At 35.3% G+C, this 22,981-nt stretch overlaps 1 protein-coding gene across 1 annotated transcript in view; it reads left to right on the top strand.

Annotated features, from left to right (window-relative positions):
* Positions 1-22,981, top strand: part of LOC121738588 — a 257,205-nt gene that overhangs the window by 43,129 nt on the left and 191,095 nt on the right. The window contains exon 2 of the mRNA XM_042130748.1: positions 927-1,376. Coding sequence (XP_041986682.1) covers positions 956-1,376 — 421 coding nt within the window. The 5' untranslated portion in view covers positions 927-955. The remainder of the gene's footprint in view (positions 1-926; positions 1,377-22,981) is intronic.

The following is a 22,981-nucleotide window of genomic DNA, read 5'->3' as shown; positions in this document are numbered from 1 at the left end:
TCGTATGAAAACATTTTTCGGCCACACTAAAAACATGTTTGCGATCAGGCCGAAGATTAAAGACCCCTATAATTAATGATTCAATTCCAAATATCCCTGAAGTTTCAGCGAACTTGCTCAAAAATTAAATTGCTCGAAATTGCGAATCTCATCATCATCAATTTCTATTAATTGTTACTTGACATATTTCTTGTAGAAAGTTATCCCATAAATGCCAAGATTATTGGGCTGGTTTTCGGATTTTCACTATCCATAATGGCTTTATTGTTAGACAACGTTGAATGCATTTTCCATTGAAACTTTTGACAATGGTACGGATACCTTTTTACCTTTTCAGTTTCTAACATTTGGCCTAAATTATACTTAGTATCAAATTGATCTACAGGGTGTAACAAAACTAAGTTATAATACTTTAGGAACATTCATGACGCTGGCCTTCGGGCAATTGCCCATAACACAAATTACAAAAATTTGCTCTTTCAGCGCTGCTACTTTCACAGTGAACTTTATTACTTGGTTTTGTTACACCTTGTATAATGTATTGTTATGCTTGGTACCTTATATTCTACTCGTGAAATATACCTTTCCCTCAGAGAGCGCTAACGCACGAAATACCGTAGCGTGGATTAACATGAATGTATAAATATAATACAATAGCGAAACTAAACTGTCTTCACGTACACGCTACATGATTACGCGTTGTTCTGCTATGTATCGTAGTATAAAATCACGTTAAATGCGTATTCCCGATTAAAGCTTATCGCATCGCATAGTACACGAAACGTGGCGCGTACGGTGCGGATGCTGATATATTATTTGCGATCACCTTAAGGCGGCTTAGTATGTAGATGTTCTTCTCTATAATATTTAATATCTACTGCGATGTCGGCTTACGAAGTTTCACACGATATTTCTTTTGTTCGCAGATCACTATGTGCACGCGGAATTGAATAAAATGACAGCCGAGACCATGTACCTGCAACACAAGGTGCGCTACAAAAGGACGGTGAAATTCAAAATCAGTACCTACCGACTATACTCCTCCATCGCGGTGGTCATCCTAACTTCGTTGCCTTATATTTCCGCTTTGAACCTTCCGAGCGGGGACCCCGCGCCTGGACGATCCCCGGGCCCGCCTTTCGTCGAGACGAACGTCGGAGCACCTGTCGTCGAAGAATACGACGAAGTGACGACAGACATCTCGACTGTCAGTGACAGTGCGAGTGAGATGACGGGTGACGTGTGTGAGATCGTGAATATGCCGAGTGACAGTCCGGAGGTTGTGACGCTGGGGGTCTCGGAGAGTGACGTGAATGTCACGTTCAGCCATCCAGTGTTCGACACCAGCGTTCTCGTCCGGGGAGTTGTATACGATGGTAAGTTTTTATCTCTTTCTAGAATATATCCAATTCTTTCTTCTTGATCATTATTATTTGGGGGCCTAAGATAGTTTTAAATTTTCTTTCGGTCACCCCTGAAATTATATTAGTATCAGACGCTTTCCGTAGTCGGTTATCACTGTTAATCTTGGCGACAAAGAAGTCGCATTAGTGGATTTGTAGCCGGCGATTAGCTTGTAAAGAGCTGTTTTAAACCCAACACTCACATAATATTATAACCGCTGTGACTGTTCTATAACAAAATATAACCTACCCTAAGAGCGTAATGAGTCGAAAATCTGCTATGCAACTTTAGTCATGATCTTTCTGTTTTTTATACCTTTGATCTGAATCGTAATTTTTTTAACCTTTTTGAAGCAGATAGTAATAAGATAAACAGTTTTAAACTGTACGAATAACAACACAACAAAGTACCTTTTATTTACATATTTTATCATCCTAATCTACGAAAAATTAAACAAAACCCTCCTATTCTTTGAAAATAGCCAATGCTTTTCGTAATAACATTATAGTGGTTATTGTGTTGGCAATCATAATATTATCTGGAGCGTCGCACGGTCGTCTCTGTCAATATTTCCCGATAATAACGGTCTGTCCCACAATTTCCACTTATTTGTCTTGTGGCATGTCGTCTGTCGGATAATACTGATGCTGGAAATACATGGGTATTATTGAAATCCATTCAACCAATCCAATAGGAAGTAACAATTACATGGGTATTATTGAAATCCGTGTAGGAAGTAACAATAATAATGTTTACTAAAATATTTTGCTGTACAAATATTTTGTCGCTGTCAAGCCTTTTTTCCAACGTAGACAATATAGTAAGGTCCATTCTCCATACTTTACCTGAGGTGTTTTTTAATTTCCTGACAACAGGTCTAACAAATATATAGAGCTAGATAGTTTTCGAACTTTTCGTTCGGTTGGAGTTCTTCGATTTTTACATTTATTTGTATCTTAAACATTAAAATCGCTAAACCGTAGAGCAGTTTCTTGGTGAGAATTTGAGAGCTGAGAATGAGAACAAAACTCAATGCTAAAATATTTTTTACGTCAACATCGAGAACATTCATAGCAAGCAAGAACATCATTCGATTGAGCTGGTCAACACGAGAATTAATCACACTGTTATGGCTGTCAGACAGTCCATAACGATGACGTGGACGGTATGATGATTGATGATGATGAATTTCAATACGCAAATGAGCCAACCTCGCTGCTCTAATTAAGCTGCCCTTGGAATAAATTGGGATTCCAAAGCTTTACAGCTTGTACCGAAGATGTAAAACGAAGAAAACTATTGAAATCTGAATCGAAGTTTTGAGTGTAGACGCGAAAAAAGTTGGGATGAGACAGATCTAAGTTGAAAGTATTCAGGGTGTAAGAAACTAAGTGATAATACTTTAGGGTATAGGCAACCTATATAGAGTTCGCTGTTGAATTAGCATCGTCATTTTTTCGATACGAAAGTAAAAGAGTATAACTTTTTTTTACTTTTGTATCGGAAAATTTATAACGATCGGCCCTTGCCCATACAAATCACAAAAAAATACTCTCTCAGCGTTGCTACAGAATAGGTAACAATACAAGGCGCTGCTACTTTCACAGTGAACTCTACATAAGGGACACATACACATCTATTGTCACGTACTAGATGAAGACACTACATCTTGAAGCAATCAAAACTATAATTTCCAGGGTCATCCAGTAGGATATAGAACTGTTCTCGGACAGTTACGAGCAAACAGACTAATTAACAAGCTCTCAGAACATAATTAATCAAGAGGAGTTCCGTTGCATTAATATTAATGACCAATCATCTCGAAGCGTAACCATAAAGTGAATTTTTAATGATTTTTCCGTAAAATTTACTTAAGTATTATTATCAGAAAAGGCAAAATAAATGCTAAGCTTCCCATAGCGAAAAACGCAAAAAAAACTTCTTAGCTCAAAATTGAAATCGAAAACGGCATTATTACTTCAGAATTCTTACAGACGAACGGCACTTGTCGACGGCAGTTGACGGCAGAAGTGTCGACGGTTGCCTTCGACAAGTGCCGTTCGTTTCTAAGAAGCCTTACCGGAAAATTTCTGACGGTTGCCGTTCGTTTGTAAGAAGCCTTACAGGAAATTTTTCTTAGACGCGAATCAAACCTGCTCATTTTTAAAGAAAAAAAAATCGATAGTGATTACGATAAAAAGCAAATCCTGGATCAACATTAAAATGGAACTAAATAAGCTAGATTTTTTTACTCACTTTACTGTCCGTCTAGGTCCATTTATTACGATAACATTACGACGCTTAAGACCCAGTTTCATCAAGCAATGTTAAATAAATAACGGCTTGTTAAATCAGTTAACGGCCTGTTAGAGCTATCGAGCGTTCCACCATACGCTAATGTCATGTCAAATCGCCTAACACGGTGTTAAATTTTAATTCCTGCTGGGGAGGTCCGTTAAATATATAACAGGCCGTTATAATAGTCAAAACAACAACTTTTTAAAGACAATATCCAATATCAATAAAAGAATCTGTTTTGACTTTTGAGTGTTGCCGCCATGTTTCGCCACATCCTTACATATTATTTATTATTTTTCATGTTATGCATAATTATTTATTTTCATTTTGTCAAAAATTCAGCCCTCGGATTTTCCTTGACATTGCAAATACACTGACTTGTATCAAAATTACCAAGCTGAAATAAGTAAATAAAAGTTTGTATCATGATTCATGATTCATGTTTTCAGCTTTGACAGATCATAATTATTAACCTGGTAAATTAAAAAGAACTATTGTAGTGTAACAAATGTATGCGATCAGTGATATTTTAATTTGGTCGCATTATCTGGACCAAATGACGTATTATACGAATAAGGTGAAAATGACACATTGCAGCCAACATGTCGTATTAAAATTGTACATTGCAATTTCGTCGCCTTATAACAAGAACGAACGAATTGAATGTTATTCACTCGCTGTTCACTTAACGTTGCATTTACTAATCCGCTGTTAAATTTTTACTGTGGGAGATAAGTATTTTAACAGTCTGTTTAATTTTCCAAGGTCCGTTAAGTAATGCCTTGTTAGAATTTAACAAACAGAGGTTGGTGAAATTGGGTCTTAAAACTAAGTCCTTTTCGTTTCGGATTTAATTTTTATCTCGCAAATAATCTATTTTCCCCGCGAATTGGCAGCCTGATTTGAGGGAGGAATTTCGTCAACGTTCGACTAAAATATTTCAGGGTTTTATTGTTTGTACAATTTACAATACAATCTTTTTGTACGTGCTATATTTTCCACTGCAGACTTTTCTTTGGGAGGGAAAAGATTTATTGGAAATTTTTGTTTTTTGTTCACAAGTCACAACGGAACATCCGTTGTGACTTGTGAACATAGTTAGTCCGTAATTGGTAAAATGTAAGTGCAGGTAGATAAAAATTCGATCGCCTTTTTTAAATCTATTCGATTTTATAATTTTGAACTATATCCGTTTAAATGGGAACCAGCTATGTTTGCAGTTACCTTGCTCCTAAACGGTCGTTTCGTTAATGCACACCATTAAAAGGAAATATTATGTATATGAAAACCTTTAAGAATATAATAGCCAGTGTATGGCCAGTTCTTTCAGTATTGCTACAGATGGACGCCAAATGTCCATACTGTAGCAACTACACAAGAGTCTCATTGGGCATGATTCATGGCCCAATGAGACTCTTAAGGACGCTATCACAAAAAATATTATAAAAATTAGCAGGACTATGTCTGTCAGTACGAATATCGACGTTAAGGACATTAAAATAACATTCATATCAGCGCGCCTTCTACAGTGGCGGTTATGACGCTCGCCGCGTTCGTGATAGGGCGAAAATGTATGAAGAAATTTGAGAGAGTTTCTTATCTTTCTTATAAATGGAAATGTTATTTATTTTTATATAAAAAATTTAGCACTTCGTACAGGGGACTAAATAAACAACATTTTTTTGTATATTTATTTTCCTTAGTTCAGTGTATTTAGCTATACTGGTACCTAATCAGACCCCATTTTATTAAAAGCTTTTATTTAACTTGCTCTGTATGTATGTAAGTATGTATGTTCGGGTGAAATTTTGGAATTCAATTTTGAAGTAGCTATATTTAACCGATCGAGCTGAAATTTTGTAGGCACGTTTAGTTTGGATGACAATACATGATATTGTATGTGACATCACTCTATGGCCGACCACATCCAATATGGCCGACCATCCAAGATGGCGAAATAGTTATTTTCTATGCAGTTCTACACTATGGATATTAAATGAAAGGGCTTTTTGAGAGTAACTCGAAAACGAATGTAATGTCATACTACATCCAATATGGCGGCTCATCCAAGATAAAGGTATAGTTATTTTTAATGCACTTCTGCAATATGGGTATCAAATGAAAGGGCTCATTGAGAGTAACTTCGAAACGAATGTAATGTCATTCTACATCCAATATGGCGGCTCATCTAAGAAAGGGGAATATAGTTATTTTTAAAGCACTTCTGCGATATGGGTATCAAACAAAAAGGCTCATTGAGAGTAAATTGAAAAGTAATGTCGTGTCCTGTTGTGCCGTGTCGTGTCGTATCGTAACATGACGTGACGTGACGTGTCGTGTCGTGTCGTATCGTAACATGACGTGACGTGACGTGACGTGACGTGACGTGACGTGACGTGACGTGACGTGACGTGACGTGACGTGACGTGACGTGGCGTGACGTGTCGTGTCGTGTCGTGTCGTATCGTGTCGTGTCGTGTCGTGTCGTGTCGTGTCGTGTCGTGTCGTGTGTCATGTTATGTCAAGTCAAAATCAGTCAGGCATTAGAAAATACCTGGTTGAATCCGGTAATTTTTGTTAAGTGATATTTAATTTTTTAGTCGTAATATTTTGATAGTACGATTTCTTAAAGACTTAAATTCAGTTAATAAGATTTTAACAAATTCTTGAAACAAAACAAACTACAATCAAGCAGACTTAAGAAATCTAGTCAGAGATTAAACTAAAAAACAAAAAATAAATTATAAGCAAAAAACTTTTTGAAAAAAAGCTTTTATTTAAATACTTAAAAAAGAAGAAAATAAATTTCCCCTTAAAAATTCTAACTATTCAGTTATAACCTCAATATATTATACAATTTGCATTATAATAAAAGCTTGTCGCGAGACTTAACAATCTGTCAATATTTAATTAAGTACTTTAATAAAATAAAATCAAATCAAATCAAAATTGTTTTATTTCTGAATAAATTTAAAATAAATGTTTTCAGAATGTCCTACATGATGCCTACCACCGGTTCGGGAACTAACCCGGCGAGAAGAACCGGCGTAAGAAACTCGCACGGGGCCCACTTTTTTACCAAAAAAAGTGAGAAAAGAATTAATCTTTTAAAATAAATATTATATACAATATCCACATACATAATTGTAAGTCCTATAATAATGAAGAAGTAGCCTTGCAAGAAGCCATCCTACTCCCAAGGTGTGCCATCGTTTATGAAATCATTGACCTTATAATAGGCTTTGGCACACAAACGTTCTTTAACTACTTTTTTAAATTTATTAATGGAAAGATTTTGAACGTTTTCTGGGATTTTTTTGTAAAGGCGTATACATTGACCTTTAAAAGATTTACTGACTTTACTAAGTCTGATCACCGGCATATCTAGCTTGTGCTTATTTCTAGTATTCCTAGAGTGAATGTCACTTTTAACTTTAAATTTACTTATATTTTTTCTAACATACATTACATTATCCAAAATGTATTGAGAAGCAACAGTTAGAATACCAATTACTTTAAATTTATCTCTCAGAGATTCTAAAGCAGACATTTTATAAATAGAATGTCGAATTTACTTAAATTCAAATACAAAAATTCCTGTCTTTTGATATCGTATTGAAAGATTTAGGTTCTGAGAAAGTGAAGTACCATTTGAGTCTCACATGCCACAGAGCAAAGGAGAGTAGTGTAAAATATTTAACAGTAAAATAAACTGTGACCTGTAGGGTGAACAAAAAACGTTCCCATGCCAAATGTGAACCTGACCATTTAAACTAAAAGCAGCCCATAATAAATTATAGTTTTATGGCTTTGGTAACATTGTGTACCCTTGTTTTAAGAATTATTAGTCGTTTATTATACTTCACACAATTTCTTGACAGCAATGTTTCTTGCCACATTGCTGTCAAGAAATTGTGTGAAGTATAATAAACGACTAATAATTCTTAAAACAAGGGTACACAATGTTACCAAAGCCATAAAACTATAATTTATTATGGGCTGCTTTTAGTTTAAATGGTCAGGTTAACATTTGGCATGGCAACGTTTTTTGTTCACCCTGCAGGTCACAGTTTATTTTACTGTTAAATATTTTACACTACTCTCCTTTGCTCTTTGGAGTATAGACGTGCCTTACCGAATGCGCTTAACCTAAATAAAGCGCAATATAAAAGTGATTTTCTTTTATTTAATCTATCCACGACCTCACAGTCTAAGTCGATAAGACTAACAGGTTATGGTGGCCCAGTCAACGCAGTGATTAAATAAAAGTTAAAATAGTTTTTGAACTAAAAGTGATTGTGAAATTCGAACTTTTAAAAAACAACAAAATGGAGAAAAAGAAGACCAAGAGAAATATTCCGATTTTCATCGGAGAAAATTACAACATCTGGAAATTTAGAATCCGAAGCCTTTTAAGTGAACTAGACGTGATTTACGTTATTGAGAAGCCAGTTCCGGTCACACCTAACAACAAGTGGAAGAAAGCCGAACAAACAGCTAAAAACGTTATAATTGAATACCTGTCTGATGCTTATATCAGTCATGTCGGACTGGAGTCAACGTCAAGGGAAATACTGTCTACACTAGACAACATTTTCGAGAGAAAAAGTACGGCTAAACAGCTCGCAACCAGAAAGAAGTTATTGAATATGAAACTCCAAGGAGACACCACCTTGAATCAACATTTTATGCAGTTTGATATTTTAATATCCGAGCTAGCGACTTCTGGTGCAACTGTGATGGAGGGAGATAAGGTATCTCAACTATTGCTGACTCTTCCGCCTGCCTATGACGGTATTGTCACCGCAATCGAAACACTCTCAGAAGACGATATTACGCTCAACTTCGTAAAGATGCGACTCCTCGACCACGAAATTAAACTAAACAACGAGAAACTAGACATAAGCGGAAAAATTCTTCATGCTCAAATTAAAAATAATCGTCTGCAACACGAAGACTTCCAACGAAGACCAGTTATGAAGAATCCTCAAAGAATAAATAAGAAGCCAAAATTCAACTACAACATGATATCTAATAAGAAGAAAGTTGTGATATGCCATTACTGCAAGAAAAAGGGACATTACAAAAATGAATGTCGCTACTACCTGCGTGATAATATGAATAACAAACAAGACAATACTGAGACAACAATTAACACTGCTCATAAACCAAGTGTTAATACAATTCAATCATCGCCGACTACACCGAGTTTTGTTTTTTATGGCAGGAGCCATAATGCAAACAGAATATAGGCAAACAGAATAAAATTATATCCTTATTGGACTCTGGAGCATCCGATCATATCACGAATCGAGAGGATATAGCAAGCTATTTTCGCACACTTACAACACCAATCAAAATATCAGTGGCGAAAAATGAAACATTCATCTCCGCGTCGAAGATTGGATCAATCTCTGTTACGAGCAACTTGGGCATCGAAGGAAAGATAGAAAACGTGCTGTACAGTCCGGATGTCCCGTGCAACTTGCTGTCAGTTATCAAGATGCAACAAGCCGGATACTCCGTGACCTTTGGTGACGATGGGGTAATGATGTACTGCCACGGTAAGTCCGTGATGTCCGGTAAGACCGTAAACAACCTGTTTACTCTGGAATTCAAGGTACGTAGAAACTTGATTAAACGTTCCGGAAGTCTGCAGGTCTGTCTATTAATCTTGATCATAAATAATGATATCAACGATTAGGTCATAATTATTGTAGGCCAATTAAAAATGTATACTGTGTGAAGCATGCTAATTTACGGCTAACAAGCTAGACTACCGTTACAGAAATGAAAGAACATTTAATATTCAGTCAGATGTTTGTGGGCTAATGACACCACCTTCTGTAAATAATGACAATGATATTCTGATCTATTTTATTGGTGACTTTACTCTTTATTGCGCAACATATCTTATAAGACACAAATCCGATATGCTTGCAATGTTTAATTAAAGATTTTGTTTAAAAAGAGGTGAAGCTAGATAAAAAATAAAATAGTTAATTTTTTTATTGCGTTAATAGTTATAGTCCAAATGGTCCAACAAAATGTGTTAAAGGGTATGCAAGTAATTATCTCGCAATACCACGAACTCCACAGTTAAATGGCATATCTGAAAGAATGGTACTTTTCTGTAATGGAACTATTACAGAAAAGGCGCGAACAATGACAACTGGTGCTTAATAAAAAAAGGTGTTTTGAGACGATGCTGAGTTAACTGCAACGTATCTTATAAATATGACACCAACAAAGTCATTGAAGGTAAATAAAACACCTTATGAAATGTGGCACAATAAGAAACCCCAAATTAAATACCTAAAAGTGTTTGGTTCAACTGTATATGTGCATGTAAAACCGGTAGAAACAAATTCGATGAAAAATCATCTAAAGCCATTATTGGGGTATGAACCAAATGGGTATATTATAGAGTTTATGATGTGGAAAATTAAAAGGACTTGGTAATAAGCGATGTGACCCTATATGAGGAAAGCTTTCTTAAGTCGAATTTAAATATAATCCAATAAAATATGTACACTCAGGCATACTCAGGTAAAGAAACGTCAAACCCTAGTTCAAGTGCCCCTTACAAATTACAATAAACAAAACAATAGAAACAATTATTGTAATTTTGTGAACAATGCTATACAAGTCAGAGTAGCCACTTAGTTTTTTTTATGGTACCGAACTAAAATAGAAATAGTGAACATATTGATAATAAATTAATACTTCTCCTCAGTACAACAACAATAACACACTGATGCTAAGTTTGTACAAATATGTATTCTGTGGCTAAATGAACAGAGTAAAATAATAATAATTATATTATTATAATTAAAATATTTTTTTGGAAAATATGTTCATGGCAGTTCCCGAGGGAGGACTGAGTATTGAGTACTTATGTAAAATAAAGTCTGTAAACTCAATGTAGCACCAAATGGCTAAAAATAAGCCGCTAGATGCTGGTTCGAAAATATTCGAATAGGTAATACAAGGGAGACAATTGTGAGTACTGTATAGGTACTAAATAAGGGACAGATGTCCCACAGTATAAATGTTATTTTATATGTTGACGATGTAGTTATTTGCACGGAAAATGAAAGAGCAATGAATAACTTTGAACAATATTGAATTAATAAAATTTTCGATGGTTGACATGAAAGAAATAAGACTTTTCTGAGGTATCAGGATAACTAGGACCAGAGTACAAAATAATATAATATAATGGCAAAATTAAACAAGTTTAATATGATGGATTTTAATCCATACTTGCTACTTTTAGAAATGAAAGTTAACTTCGAAGCATTGGAATCTGATGAGATAATTATTATTATGTAATGCATCATGTCGAAGTGTAGGTTGCCTTATGTACTTAATGGTATGTACTTGATTATATTTGGATTTTGGACCTTAGACACATGAACAAGAAATAACATATAACAATTGAATTGTTTAAAAAGAGTATTTGCTTAGATATTTAGAAAGTACATCAAATCTGAAATTAATAATATACAGATAAAAAATTATGTCAATTCAAATTAGGGAGGAAGTGATAACTCAGTTAGAAAAACTACAACAGTTTTTTATTATTTATGTTGTATGTATGAATGTACAATAAGTATGTTGTATGTATGTGAACTCTAAGAGGCAAGTTTCAGTAGCAGCCTCGTCGACAGAAGCCGAATATATTATGGCTCTGTATGAAGCCGTTAAAGAGGCTTTGTGGTTAAGGACTTCAGCTACTAGCATTAATATTGAAATTAAAGAACCTTTATTAATATAGAGGTACGAAGAGATAATAATGGATGTATTATTATTGCAAAATATAATCCATTGAGTCACAAGAGTTCCAAACATATAGACGTTAAATATCACTTCTCCCGAGAATAATGTGTGAAAAAGACAATAACTTTGAAATGTATTTCAACAGATAACCAGATCGTGGACATGCTGACCGAGCCGCTGCCAGCAGCGAGGTTCCACGACCTGCGGGACACGAACGTGGAAGAATAATGTTTTATAATGTTTCAATAAATGCTTAGTAGTAATTAATTATTTAACGATCTGGTGAGGTTTTTCTGGGGTTTCCCTAATCCTAGCAACGAATGTTGGATCATTTTGTATCTCCCCGGATTTTAAGGTTAAAGTGCACGGAAGGTTACGTCAATTAGGTATTACTCAATGTAATTTTATATTGTACTTAATTTAAATTATTTTTAATGTTTTGAGATTTAGGCAATTTTATTTTACTTTTAAATTTAATTCAAAAGACATTAATTTTTGAGGGGGCGTGTCGAATTTACTTAAATTCAAATACAAAAATTCCTGTCTTTTGATATCGTATTGAAAGATTTAGGTTCTGAGAAAGTGAACTACCATTTGAGTCTCACATGCCACATGTTAACGTTGCTGTCAAGAAATTGTGTGAAGTATAATAAACGACTAATAATTCTTAAAACAAGGGTACACAATGTTACCAAAGCCATAAAACTATAATTTATTATGGGCTGCTTTTAGTTTAAATGGTCAGGTTCACATTTGGCATGGGAACGTTTTTTGTTCACCCTGCAGGTCACAGTTTATTTTACTGTTAAATATTTTACACTACTCTCCTTTGCTCTTTGGAGTATAGACGTGCCTTACCGAATGCGCTTAACCTAAATAAAGCGCAATATAAAAGTGATTTTCTTTTATTTAATCTATCCACGACCTCACAGTCTAACGGCCATTCCCAATATTTGATCTATCTCTGGTTTTGCCCTACTAGAGATAGGAATAGCTCACATTATGGCGGCTCTCGACATAGGCGAACGCGTTGGCCAACGCGTCTGCGGACGCGTTGGCCCAATGTGTAGAACGGGCGTTCGCGCGTTGGCCGTAGGTATTTAGACGTTGGCCGACGCGTCTGCGAGCTTGCCGCGCGGGTCGGAAATGTCGGCAAAAGATCAAAGGACATTTGTCGCAAGCTTCGCGGCTCGCGCTCCATCCACACATAGTTCGCCCGGAGCGGCGATGAAGAGTGCACGTTTCCTTCTTGTGGCGAATTAACATCTAACTTGACGAAATGGCGAACAATATGAGTATCGAGAAAACATTTAAATTTATTGGGCCCTATGGGTCTATACAGACGGACCGCATTTCAACTGCACTCCAACCGCAAATTGCAGTTGAAGTGCAGTTTGAATGCAGTTGACACGACTGCAATAGAACTGCAAACCGAACGCGCAGTCGGATTGCAGTTGACTGCAGTCGTGTGAACTTCATACCGACTGCATCCAAACTGCACTATCCCACCCACCCGCACGCTCCGCTCTCCCGCGCATGGAATCAGTAGCAGTGCAGTTTGGATGCAGTCGGTATGCGGTTCACACGACTGCACGCCAACTGCAACTGAACTGCAATCCGACTGCGCAATTGGCTTGCAGTTCTATTGCAGTCATGTCAACTGCATTCAAACTGCACTTGAACTGCAATTTGCGGTTGGATTGCAGTTGAAATGCGGTCCGTCTGTATAGACCCTATCAGAGTAAAAACTGCCTGTGGAACCAAAAATCATATCAAAAGTTGCAAAAAAAATGAGGTTATTGGACATTCTATTTTCCTCACGATGTTTTTAGGGTTCCGTACCCAACGGGTAAAAACGGGACCCTATTACTAAGACTTCAACGTTTGTCTGCATTTCTGTCTGTCCGTCTGTCTGTCTGTCCATCTGTCTGTCCGTCTGTCTGTCTCCAGGCTGTATCTCAAGAACCGCTATACTTAGCTAGATTTCTGAAATTTTCACAGATTATGTACCTATATCTGTTGTCGCTATAACAACAAAATATAGGTACTAAAAACAAAATAAATTAAATATTTAATAAATAATAAATACTTATATATTATTAATTATTAATCATGATAATTATAATAAGTAATAAGTAATAATTTTTATATATAATAAATAATAAGTAATAAAAAAAAAAATATTTTAATATTATAAAATATGTAAAAGTGAGTTTATTTCTTTGTTTGTTACGTTTTCTCGCCTTTTACTTATTTATTTCGAGAATACCCTTTAAAAACTTTTTCTTGTCCACATTTACAAAGTAATTATAAGCTGTGAATAAATATACAGCTGGAGCTGTTAGCGACTCAACATCCATTTTGAATCCGTCCGCACATTGGCGCGATCCAAAGCATACTGAACGACCTTCCTATGTGTGGATTACTCACAAACGCCGTTGCAAGCGCACTGCCAACGCGTCTGCAGACGCGTTGGCCAACGCGTTCGCCTATGTCGAGAGCCGCCATTAGACATTAGAGACATATATTTTATGTCAATTGTGAGCTATTCCTATCTCTAGTAGGGCAAAACCAGAGATAGATCAAATATTGGGAACGGCCGTAAGTCAATAAGACTAACATAGAACGTATGGCTCGCTTCTGCAGCACAAATATTGTATTAATGTCGGCAGCGTTTCCCCATAAAAGGATTCCATACGACATCCTACTATGAAAATAACTAAAATATACTAATCGTGCCGTGTCTTCGTCAGAAATTTCCCTAATTTTTCTGACTGTATATGCTGCAGAACTGAGCCTACCTGCAAGATTAACAATGTGAGGACCCCACTGTAATTTACTATCAAGTGTAATACCTAAGAATACAGTGTTGTCTACTAAATTCATCTTCTCATCATTTAATACTACATTGGTTTGGACTTGCCTAACATTGGGCAAAGTAAACTTTATACATTTAGTTTTACTAGAATTTAAAAGTAAGTTATTTACATTAAACCAATGTACTATTTTTGAGAGAGCACTGTTTACCTCGTCGTAGTTCGACTGTTGTCGCTTCACTTTAAAAATAAGTGAAGTGTCATCAGCAAAAAGCACTATCTCATTATTATTACCCTTAACTAGATAAGGTAAGTCATTTATATAGATGAGAAAAAGAAATGGGCCTAATATAGATCCCTGTGGGACACCTAATTCTATTTTGATTCCTTTGGACCTTTTACTATTTACCTCAACCCTTTGAGTCCTATTTTTAAGGTAAGAAGTCAAAAGGCTGAGAGCAGAGTCTTTAATTCCGTAGTAGCGCAATTTCCTGATCAATGTAGCATGCTCAACACAATCGAAGGCTTTGGAGAGATCGCAAAACACACCTAAGGCATCCTGCGACTCCTCCCATGCCTCAAAAATACTGCAAAGAAGTCCTATACCAGCATCCGTTATGGATCGACCCTTAGTAAATCCGTATTGATTATCATGTAGTAAATTATTTGAATTAAAATGTACTAGTAATTGTTTTAAAATATTTTTTTCAAATATTTTACTAAAGGTCGGTAGAATTGATATAGGCCTGAAATTCGTGGGATCCGATTTAGTTCCGGCTTTGAATAAAGGAACAATCTTGCTGTGCTTCATTAAGTCAGGAAAAACACTATTTTTTATACAGTCATTGAAAATCATTGCTAAATAAGAAGCTACGATGTCAATTATTGATCTAATAATTTTTGTGGACATGCCCCAGAGATCAGCAGTATTTTTAATATTCAACAATTTAAAGGTATCAATTTGCTTATAATTTTTTTTATTATCTTTTGCGATTATTGTGATGGTTAAAACTTATTTTGTATGCGGCTATAAAAATTTTATGGTGGTGACGTGGAGATGAATATATTATTATCTTTCATTTGAAACCAAAATATCTTCGCAGTGTAACTCCTAATTCTTTAAAATGGTACCTGAAAATGCTGATATTTGTGAAAAAATGTGATAGCGTCCCTATCAAAATAGCAGAGACTATTTTCACGTATTTCTAATAGACATAATTAGGTAGATTAGTAGGGCGGTGGCTTGTAAACTTAACTATCATTTTATTTACCCATCATAGTGAATGGTACCATAATAATAATATAATTATGGTACTCCAGGCGGTACCAATTTCGTGTGGCGATGGCGATCGCGTGCGGATCGATGCTGATCGTAATCAGTTTGAATAAACATTAACTGAACACGCCATTCACTGAGATATACAATTATACATAATATTAATGCGTTTAGAGTGCTTAGGCTAATAGCCGGTTTCGACAGCGAAGTTAGATGTAACAAGTGACAATTACTGTATGGCTGCTGTATGGATTTGACACATCGCATCGCAAGCGCTATGACACAGCGATGTGTTATGTCAAATCCCATATATTTTGGAACAAATCTATGGAAAGAATATATGCCCGAAAGTGTACAATTTATAGTATTGTATATTATATTATATTAATATTGTAGAATAAAAGTATTGTAAATATAATAAATTGGAGTTTCTTTTCAAAACACTGATTACTGAAAACCTAACAGTTGGATATCATATAATTATATTATTCAGTTATATATATTTTATAACATTTTATATATTATAATTCAGTAAATACAGCTCGAAACCATGTTCGCCCTCACCAGTCACCAGTCACCACTAAGTGCATGTTGGCTGAGTCATCGTAAGTCGTAACCTTTACCGCGGCCTTCTCGAAACGAGCTTCCCGTGTTTATTACGTCATCAATAAGCTTTAGTTTGTTCGAAATTTTAAACAGTTATTGGAACGTAGTTCCTCATCGCGCGTTGCGTCTTGGGCTAGACTGAAAAAGTTGTAACGACACTTTTTCACTAGTAAGTACCTGCATGGTAGGGGCCGAGGACGTTGACAGTATTTCTGTGCGTCAACTAGACGTCAGTAGATGGCGTTTTTTAAATATTTTTTGAGTGTATAATAATAAGTATACAGGTTTCTTGAACATAAGAAATAACTCAGGTGTCCCTTGACACCTCTTAAGTTAAAAAAAAGAAAAAGCGTAACTTAAAGGCCCAAATTCTATGTAAAGTCAAACGGTCGCACCTAGAGAAATTAAAATATAATTACTTAATTAAGTATATTTTATTTAACTTGAATTAAATCTCATCTTTGACTAGAATTAAATGGACTTTATTTAAGAACCTTTGATAAGTAACTCTGTAAGTAGTTATTAAACAAGAGAGTGCCAGTAATGAGAGTGCCAGAGTTATTGTAATTAACTAAATTAATGTTTAATTCTGAAGTGTTAAATATATAGCCCAAGACCCAGCGACATTCAGATTTTTTTTCGTTTTATAATAGCTGAAAGTTTCTGTTTTTGACTTCTATAGAGGTAAGAATGATGTAATTTCGGTCGCCCTACCCTTTGATAAAATATAAAGTCCAATGTTTTTATCATATTTTTTCGAGATAACTGTAAAAATCTCGTCCCATACTGTCGAACACATAGAACAGTTGCTTCCCACTGTCAGACCACGTCAATATATCTATACTTTAAGGTCTGCTAATATATCTATACTGCAGTGGAAGTTGTGATTCCTATAACAGTAACCTGCCAATATTTCAATTATATAGTCGCCATATTCGTACTAGTGAAATATACCGGTAATACTAATATACCATGAAATATACCGGTAATACTAGTATAGAATGAAAACTCCTCGTGCAGCGATAGCATAATGGAGGGAATAGTGATTAATTACCTTTAATCCATTTTCCTGCACAATAATAATTCATTACGGTCCATATATACAGAGAGCGGACATTTGTATGGATCGGGGATAAAATATATTGGTGGATTAGTCCCCATTCAGTATTATGTAGACCAGATAATCGATCAGCTACCTAATGAATATGTTGTCCTTTATCCACTATTGAGTATTTTTGCTTGACTCGAAATTTATGTTTTGATGTAAAAGAATACAGCAAAACATCCACTGTAATCTTTTTTGTCAAATAATAATACAACACAGCTTGCACGTGTACCAGGTGTGAAATAAAATACGATTGATGTGTGTATGCGTCTCTTGTGTATATGTAAAACTAAGTGATCATACTAATATTATAAAGGCAAAAGTTTGTTTGGATGTATGGATGTTTGTTACTCTTTCACGCAAAAACTACTGAACGGATTTTAATAAAACTTTACAATAATATAGCTTATACATCAGAATAACACATAGGCTACAATTTTAACCGACTTGCAAAATGGGGGAGGTGTTATGTTCGTTTTTTTATGTTCAACGATTACTTCGCCGTTTGTTAACCGATTTTCAAAATTTTTCTTTTGGTATAAAGGTATATCTTTTGGTATATAATCCCAATTTGGTATTACATTCACAAAAGTGGTGATCTGATGAAGCATCCATAAGTAATCGAGGAAACTCCTCAAAATTTATAGGGAAACGTGTGGTGACTTCGGTTTCGTGAGAAGTATTCTAAGCATATGCTACCAACACGTAAGATTTTTCACCGAGAGGTATACCTGGTATACCGAGGTTCGGAAGGTGCTGAGAGAACTCCTGATTCTTTAAAGATACAAGTTTGGGAGTTTCGGCATTGTTTTAAGAACGGAAAGCATATGCTACTATGCAAATTACATTCATCATCCTCATCACTACCATATTATATTATGCATCGTCCTATGATTAAGAGCCTATTATGACCCTGTTATTGGTACTTTTCATAGTCTTTTAGATCGAGACTCGAGTTTTTCAAGCGATAATTTAAAAAAATCTTTATTAAATATTATAAATCTGAAGAGTATGTTTGCTTGAACGCGCTAAGCTCAGGAACTACAGGTCTGATTTAAAAACTTATTTCAGTTTTAGATAGCTCATTTATCGAGTAAGCTTAAGTATCTTAGCGTGTTAATTCACGCTAAAACTAATACGACCGAAGAAACTCAGGAAAATGTAGGGAAAACGGGAGAAATATTAGAAAGGATTTATCTCACGAACTACTAGAGCAATTTTTATGGTAATATTTAGCACCGATATAGAGTAGACCACTTGAAGGGAGTAGGGGCATAAGCTACCTTTTAAGGGAAAATGTATGGTTTTCTAATTTACGCGGGCGAAGCCGCGCGGGACAACTAGCAGGTAATACTTTTAAGAGCCCATATGACCCTAACTTGGCTACATACTTTAACCTAGATCTCAAAATCTGTAAGGTCTAGAAAACTGATTTTTTGACACAAGTAACTTCAGTTCATAAAAATTAAATGCTCAAGACGAAAACACGATTACTCAAAAAATGCTCGATAGTTTCTTTTTTACAAAAAACCTTGTTTTAGACACATTTTTGCTTGGATCTTCGAAGTTTGCTGTCTTTTCTTTAATATTTTTTAAAATCTAAAAAGGTATTGATAAAACCTAAATTTGCTCAAAACACTTTTTTCATTATCATTAAAGTTCGTCTTTTATTCAAGTAAAACTAACTCGGCGATGATTCCGCGCCGACCTTTTTCACCTGGCATATGAAAGACGGGCGTGAGTGTGAAGAGAGAAGGACGGTGTTTGATTTTTAGAGTCAGGTGAGCTCTTAACTTTAGGGTGTGTACGTCTTCCTTGTAGAGAGTTCACAGTGAAAGTAGCAGCGCTGAAAGACAAAAAAAATCACTTTAGTATAGGGAAATCTTGACGCTCGGGCCCTGGCCCATACAAAAGTGTTTTTTTTTGTCTTTCAGCGCTGCTACTTTCACAGTGAACTCTCAACAAGGAACACGTACACACCCTAAACTATTATCACTTAGTTTTGTTACACCCTATATAATATAAGTATTTTTAAAATTGTTGGTTATTATTTTTGTACTCAGGTGAAATCTGAAACGGAGTGAGTTTCACCCCTCACCCCCTCACCCTCTCACCCCCGCACTCTTCACACAGTAATTAACACCTAGTGTCAATTTTGTGGCACGAATCAAAGGCGACCTTGACATTACAGGCCCTACAACCTTAATTAAAAACCTTATTTTTCACAAACTCATGCCCGGGTGTTGAATAGACCGTGGCGGTGAAAAATTCTTTAATTTTAAACAAATGTAAAATTGTAATGAAAAGACTGAAAATTTACTGAAGCTGATTTATACTAACATTTCTTATTTCTTAAGGTCGATTTTTAAAACTAAGGTTGTTATTACAATAAACAAAAAATAATTCATTTTTAATACTTATGTGAAAGTTACGTGGAAGAGCCATGCTTCGGCACGAATGGGCTGGCTCGACCGGAGAAATACCACGTTCTCACAGAAAACCGGCGTGAAACAGCGCTTGCGCTGTGTTTCGCCGAGTGAGTGAGTTTACCGGAGGCCCAATCCCCTACCCTATTCCCTTCCTTACCCTCCTCTATTCCCTTCCCTTCCCTACCCTCCCCTTTTATCCTACTCCCTGTTAAAAGGCCGGCAACGCACCTGCGGCTCTTCTGATGCGAGTGTCCATGGGCGACGGTAGTTGCTTTCCATCAGGTGACTGAGGTGGCTCGTTTGCCTCCTTATATTTTCATTAAAAAAAAGTTTGGTTTATACAAGGTGTAACAATACAAATTGATAATACTTAAATTAATTAAGTGTGTGTAAAATTTAGGTTAATCGACGCAATCTCCGTTAAAACAAACATGTTACAAATTACAACTAATAATTTCAAATTACATGTGCATATTTTTAGTACTCACTCTAGCAGGAATTTATATTATGCAAAGTTTCTGGCATATTTTTAGTTCGTTGATTTCCATGCATGGCACATTGTTAATAAAAAGTAACGTTCCCATCTCGCACCGAAAAATTTTAAGTGAAATTAATGTGAAGTGTTGGGAATGGAAAAGTGTCGACACTATAGTGCGGTACAGTCGGTGAAATGGTTTAATTCATTTTTAATTTTTTGTTGCTATGCTTTTTGGTGTAATATTTTTCTTTTCGGTTTTTGAATATTTTTAAAAATAGAATGGATGTTGCTTAAGAATATGCTATAATGAGCTACCTCACAACATAGCCTAATACGAATCAAGTAGATGTAGATATTACAGTAAAAAGCAATCAGAATTCCGCTTGTTTATTTTGCTAAATAAATAAACAAATAAGTAATGCTTTATTCGTGCATTACTACAGTTCAGTGTTTCCCAACCTGTGATCCAATGTGTGAACGTGTGATTATGTGTATGGGGGTCTGTGGTGTCATCTCTTGACAATACGTAAATGGTACCGTATTGTCTTATAATCGCTACGCTTACAAATTGCGCTTAAAATGAAACCGATTTTTCGTAGTTTATTTTATTAAGGGAATCCGTAAACTCTGCTTGATTTCCTAGCGATCCTTGGCTGAAAAAGGTTTGGAAACACTGCCATAGTTACTACTAGATATGATGTTGTGATGGAACTTAGTGCAATTTTCAGCTTCTAATATTTTACTTATTTCTAAAGTTAAGTAAGTATATAACTTAGCAAACAGTTTAATATTAAATCTAATAAACTGTCAAATTCCATTTGTTATTTACACTGAAGTAAGTTGTCGATAAAGTCCAGAGTGAGGCGTGGGTGTTCAATGTTATCGTTTTATTACAAATTGTAAGTGCGAAGTAGTAGTCAAGCAACGAAAAGTATTGTAGAGTTTGAACTCTTGTAGTCGTGCTACGAAAAACTATTTAAAGTTATCTATTCTTGTAGCAAAAAAGGATTTTTATTTTTAGTCACTTAGCGAACTATGTAGTTATTAACTTTTTATGAAAATTATTTGTGTTGATCTAACTCTTAACTTAATATTATATATTAACTTAATATATTATAACTTAATATAATACGAGCAATTGAAAAGGCTTCTATAGGAATCTTAATTGAGAAGAATCTACAAAATTTTTTTTGGTTACATTTCACTTTTTTGTATTAAATAAGTAAAACTGTTTTTTAAAATCAGTACCAGTATCGATCATAAAAATTATTGTTTTTATTCGCAACTTTATTGCACTTTAATTGTATGGTCACATTCGCACATTTTTTTATTTATTCTTTCCTCTGTTACCTTTTTCGATTTGAATGAAAGAAATAGAAAAAACTAAAAAACTCCAATATCGTTTCAATGCTGGCTGGCTCTAAGTTAGTTAGCTTGGAGCTCGGGAAAATCGGGGAAAAACCAAAGCCTCAATCTCTATTGACCGTGATTGATGGCTACTGTGAGGGCAAATAACACGAATTGGAAAAAAAAAAACCGGCCAAGTGCGAGTCGGACTCGCGCACCGAGGGTTCCGACAGCTTAAAGGTATTATAGACCTGAGTATTTGGTATGAATTTCAATTTAATACCTCTACGCGTTTATGAGGAAATGGGTAGTAAGTTTAAAATTATTAAAAAATATATATTATGTGATGTAACTAAAAATTTATGGTTTTCGTAATTTTTCCTTTATCTATGCTATAAGACGTTGCTTCGTACCAAATTTCAAGATTCTGAGTTCACGGGAAGCACCCTGTAGGTTTTGATTCCCTTGCAAGTGTCGAAAATTTGCGGCATAAACGGCTGTATCTTTTGATTGCGTTGGCTTAGAAGTTTGATTTTTTCACAGCTTCAAGGGACAGTAGACTTGAGTAATTGATATAAATTTCAGCTTCATACCTCCACGCGTTCCTGAGAAAAAGGGTCTTGACAGACAGACGGACGGACAGACGGACAACAAAGTGATCCTATAAGGGTTCCGTTTTTTCCTTTTGAGGTACGGAACCCTAAAAAGAAACACATTATAGCAATAGCCAATAAAAATGTAACATTTTTTAAGAACAATGAAAAAGTAATACTACAAAAGCAAATAAGTAAGTATATTTTTTAACTTTCCGCGGTATTTAAGTAAAATGGATATTAGTAAAATAGCTTAAAAAGATATCATCAAAATGTCTTCAAAATATTGTAATTATCGGAAAACTGCATATATTATTAATAAATATTTTTAATAAATATAGCGTCTTCCCCAAATTAAATTCAAACATGATAAAATACCTATGGTCGAAACCGAAAGACAAGTCATTAAACTTCATATTATATTAAAAGACATTATCAAAGTTCAAACTATAGGAGGCTAAATATAGAAGGCATTTTGAGCGTTTTGAACGTTTTTAACGCTAAATGGAACGCGGGGTATAACTAGGGTTCCCAACCCTCCCGGATTGCCCGGGAGACTCCGGTAATAATGCTTAACCTCCCGTCCTCCCGGAGAACGATAATTTCTCCGGTTTTTCAAAAACTGATAATTATTGCATAATTTATAACTGACTTAGTGAAAAATTGTAAGATGAAGTTGGATTGGACAATCATAATATTTAAATCTGTTCGAAGAAATTCGCTTGGATTAACTCTGGGCTTACTAACGACTTCTTTACGAAATTGAAATAGAGAAATTATCCTGACACTATATTCTTTCTCAATCCCTAGAATTCTCCCGGGTTGGTCCTTTCGAGAGTTGGCAACC

This window comes from Aricia agestis, chromosome Z (genome assembly GCF_905147365.1).
Source record: "Aricia agestis chromosome Z, ilAriAges1.1, whole genome shotgun sequence".
In the NCBI taxonomy this organism is placed as follows: Eukaryota; Metazoa; Arthropoda; class Insecta; order Lepidoptera; family Lycaenidae; genus Aricia; species Aricia agestis.
This window is presented reverse-complemented; position numbering and strand designations above follow the sequence as displayed.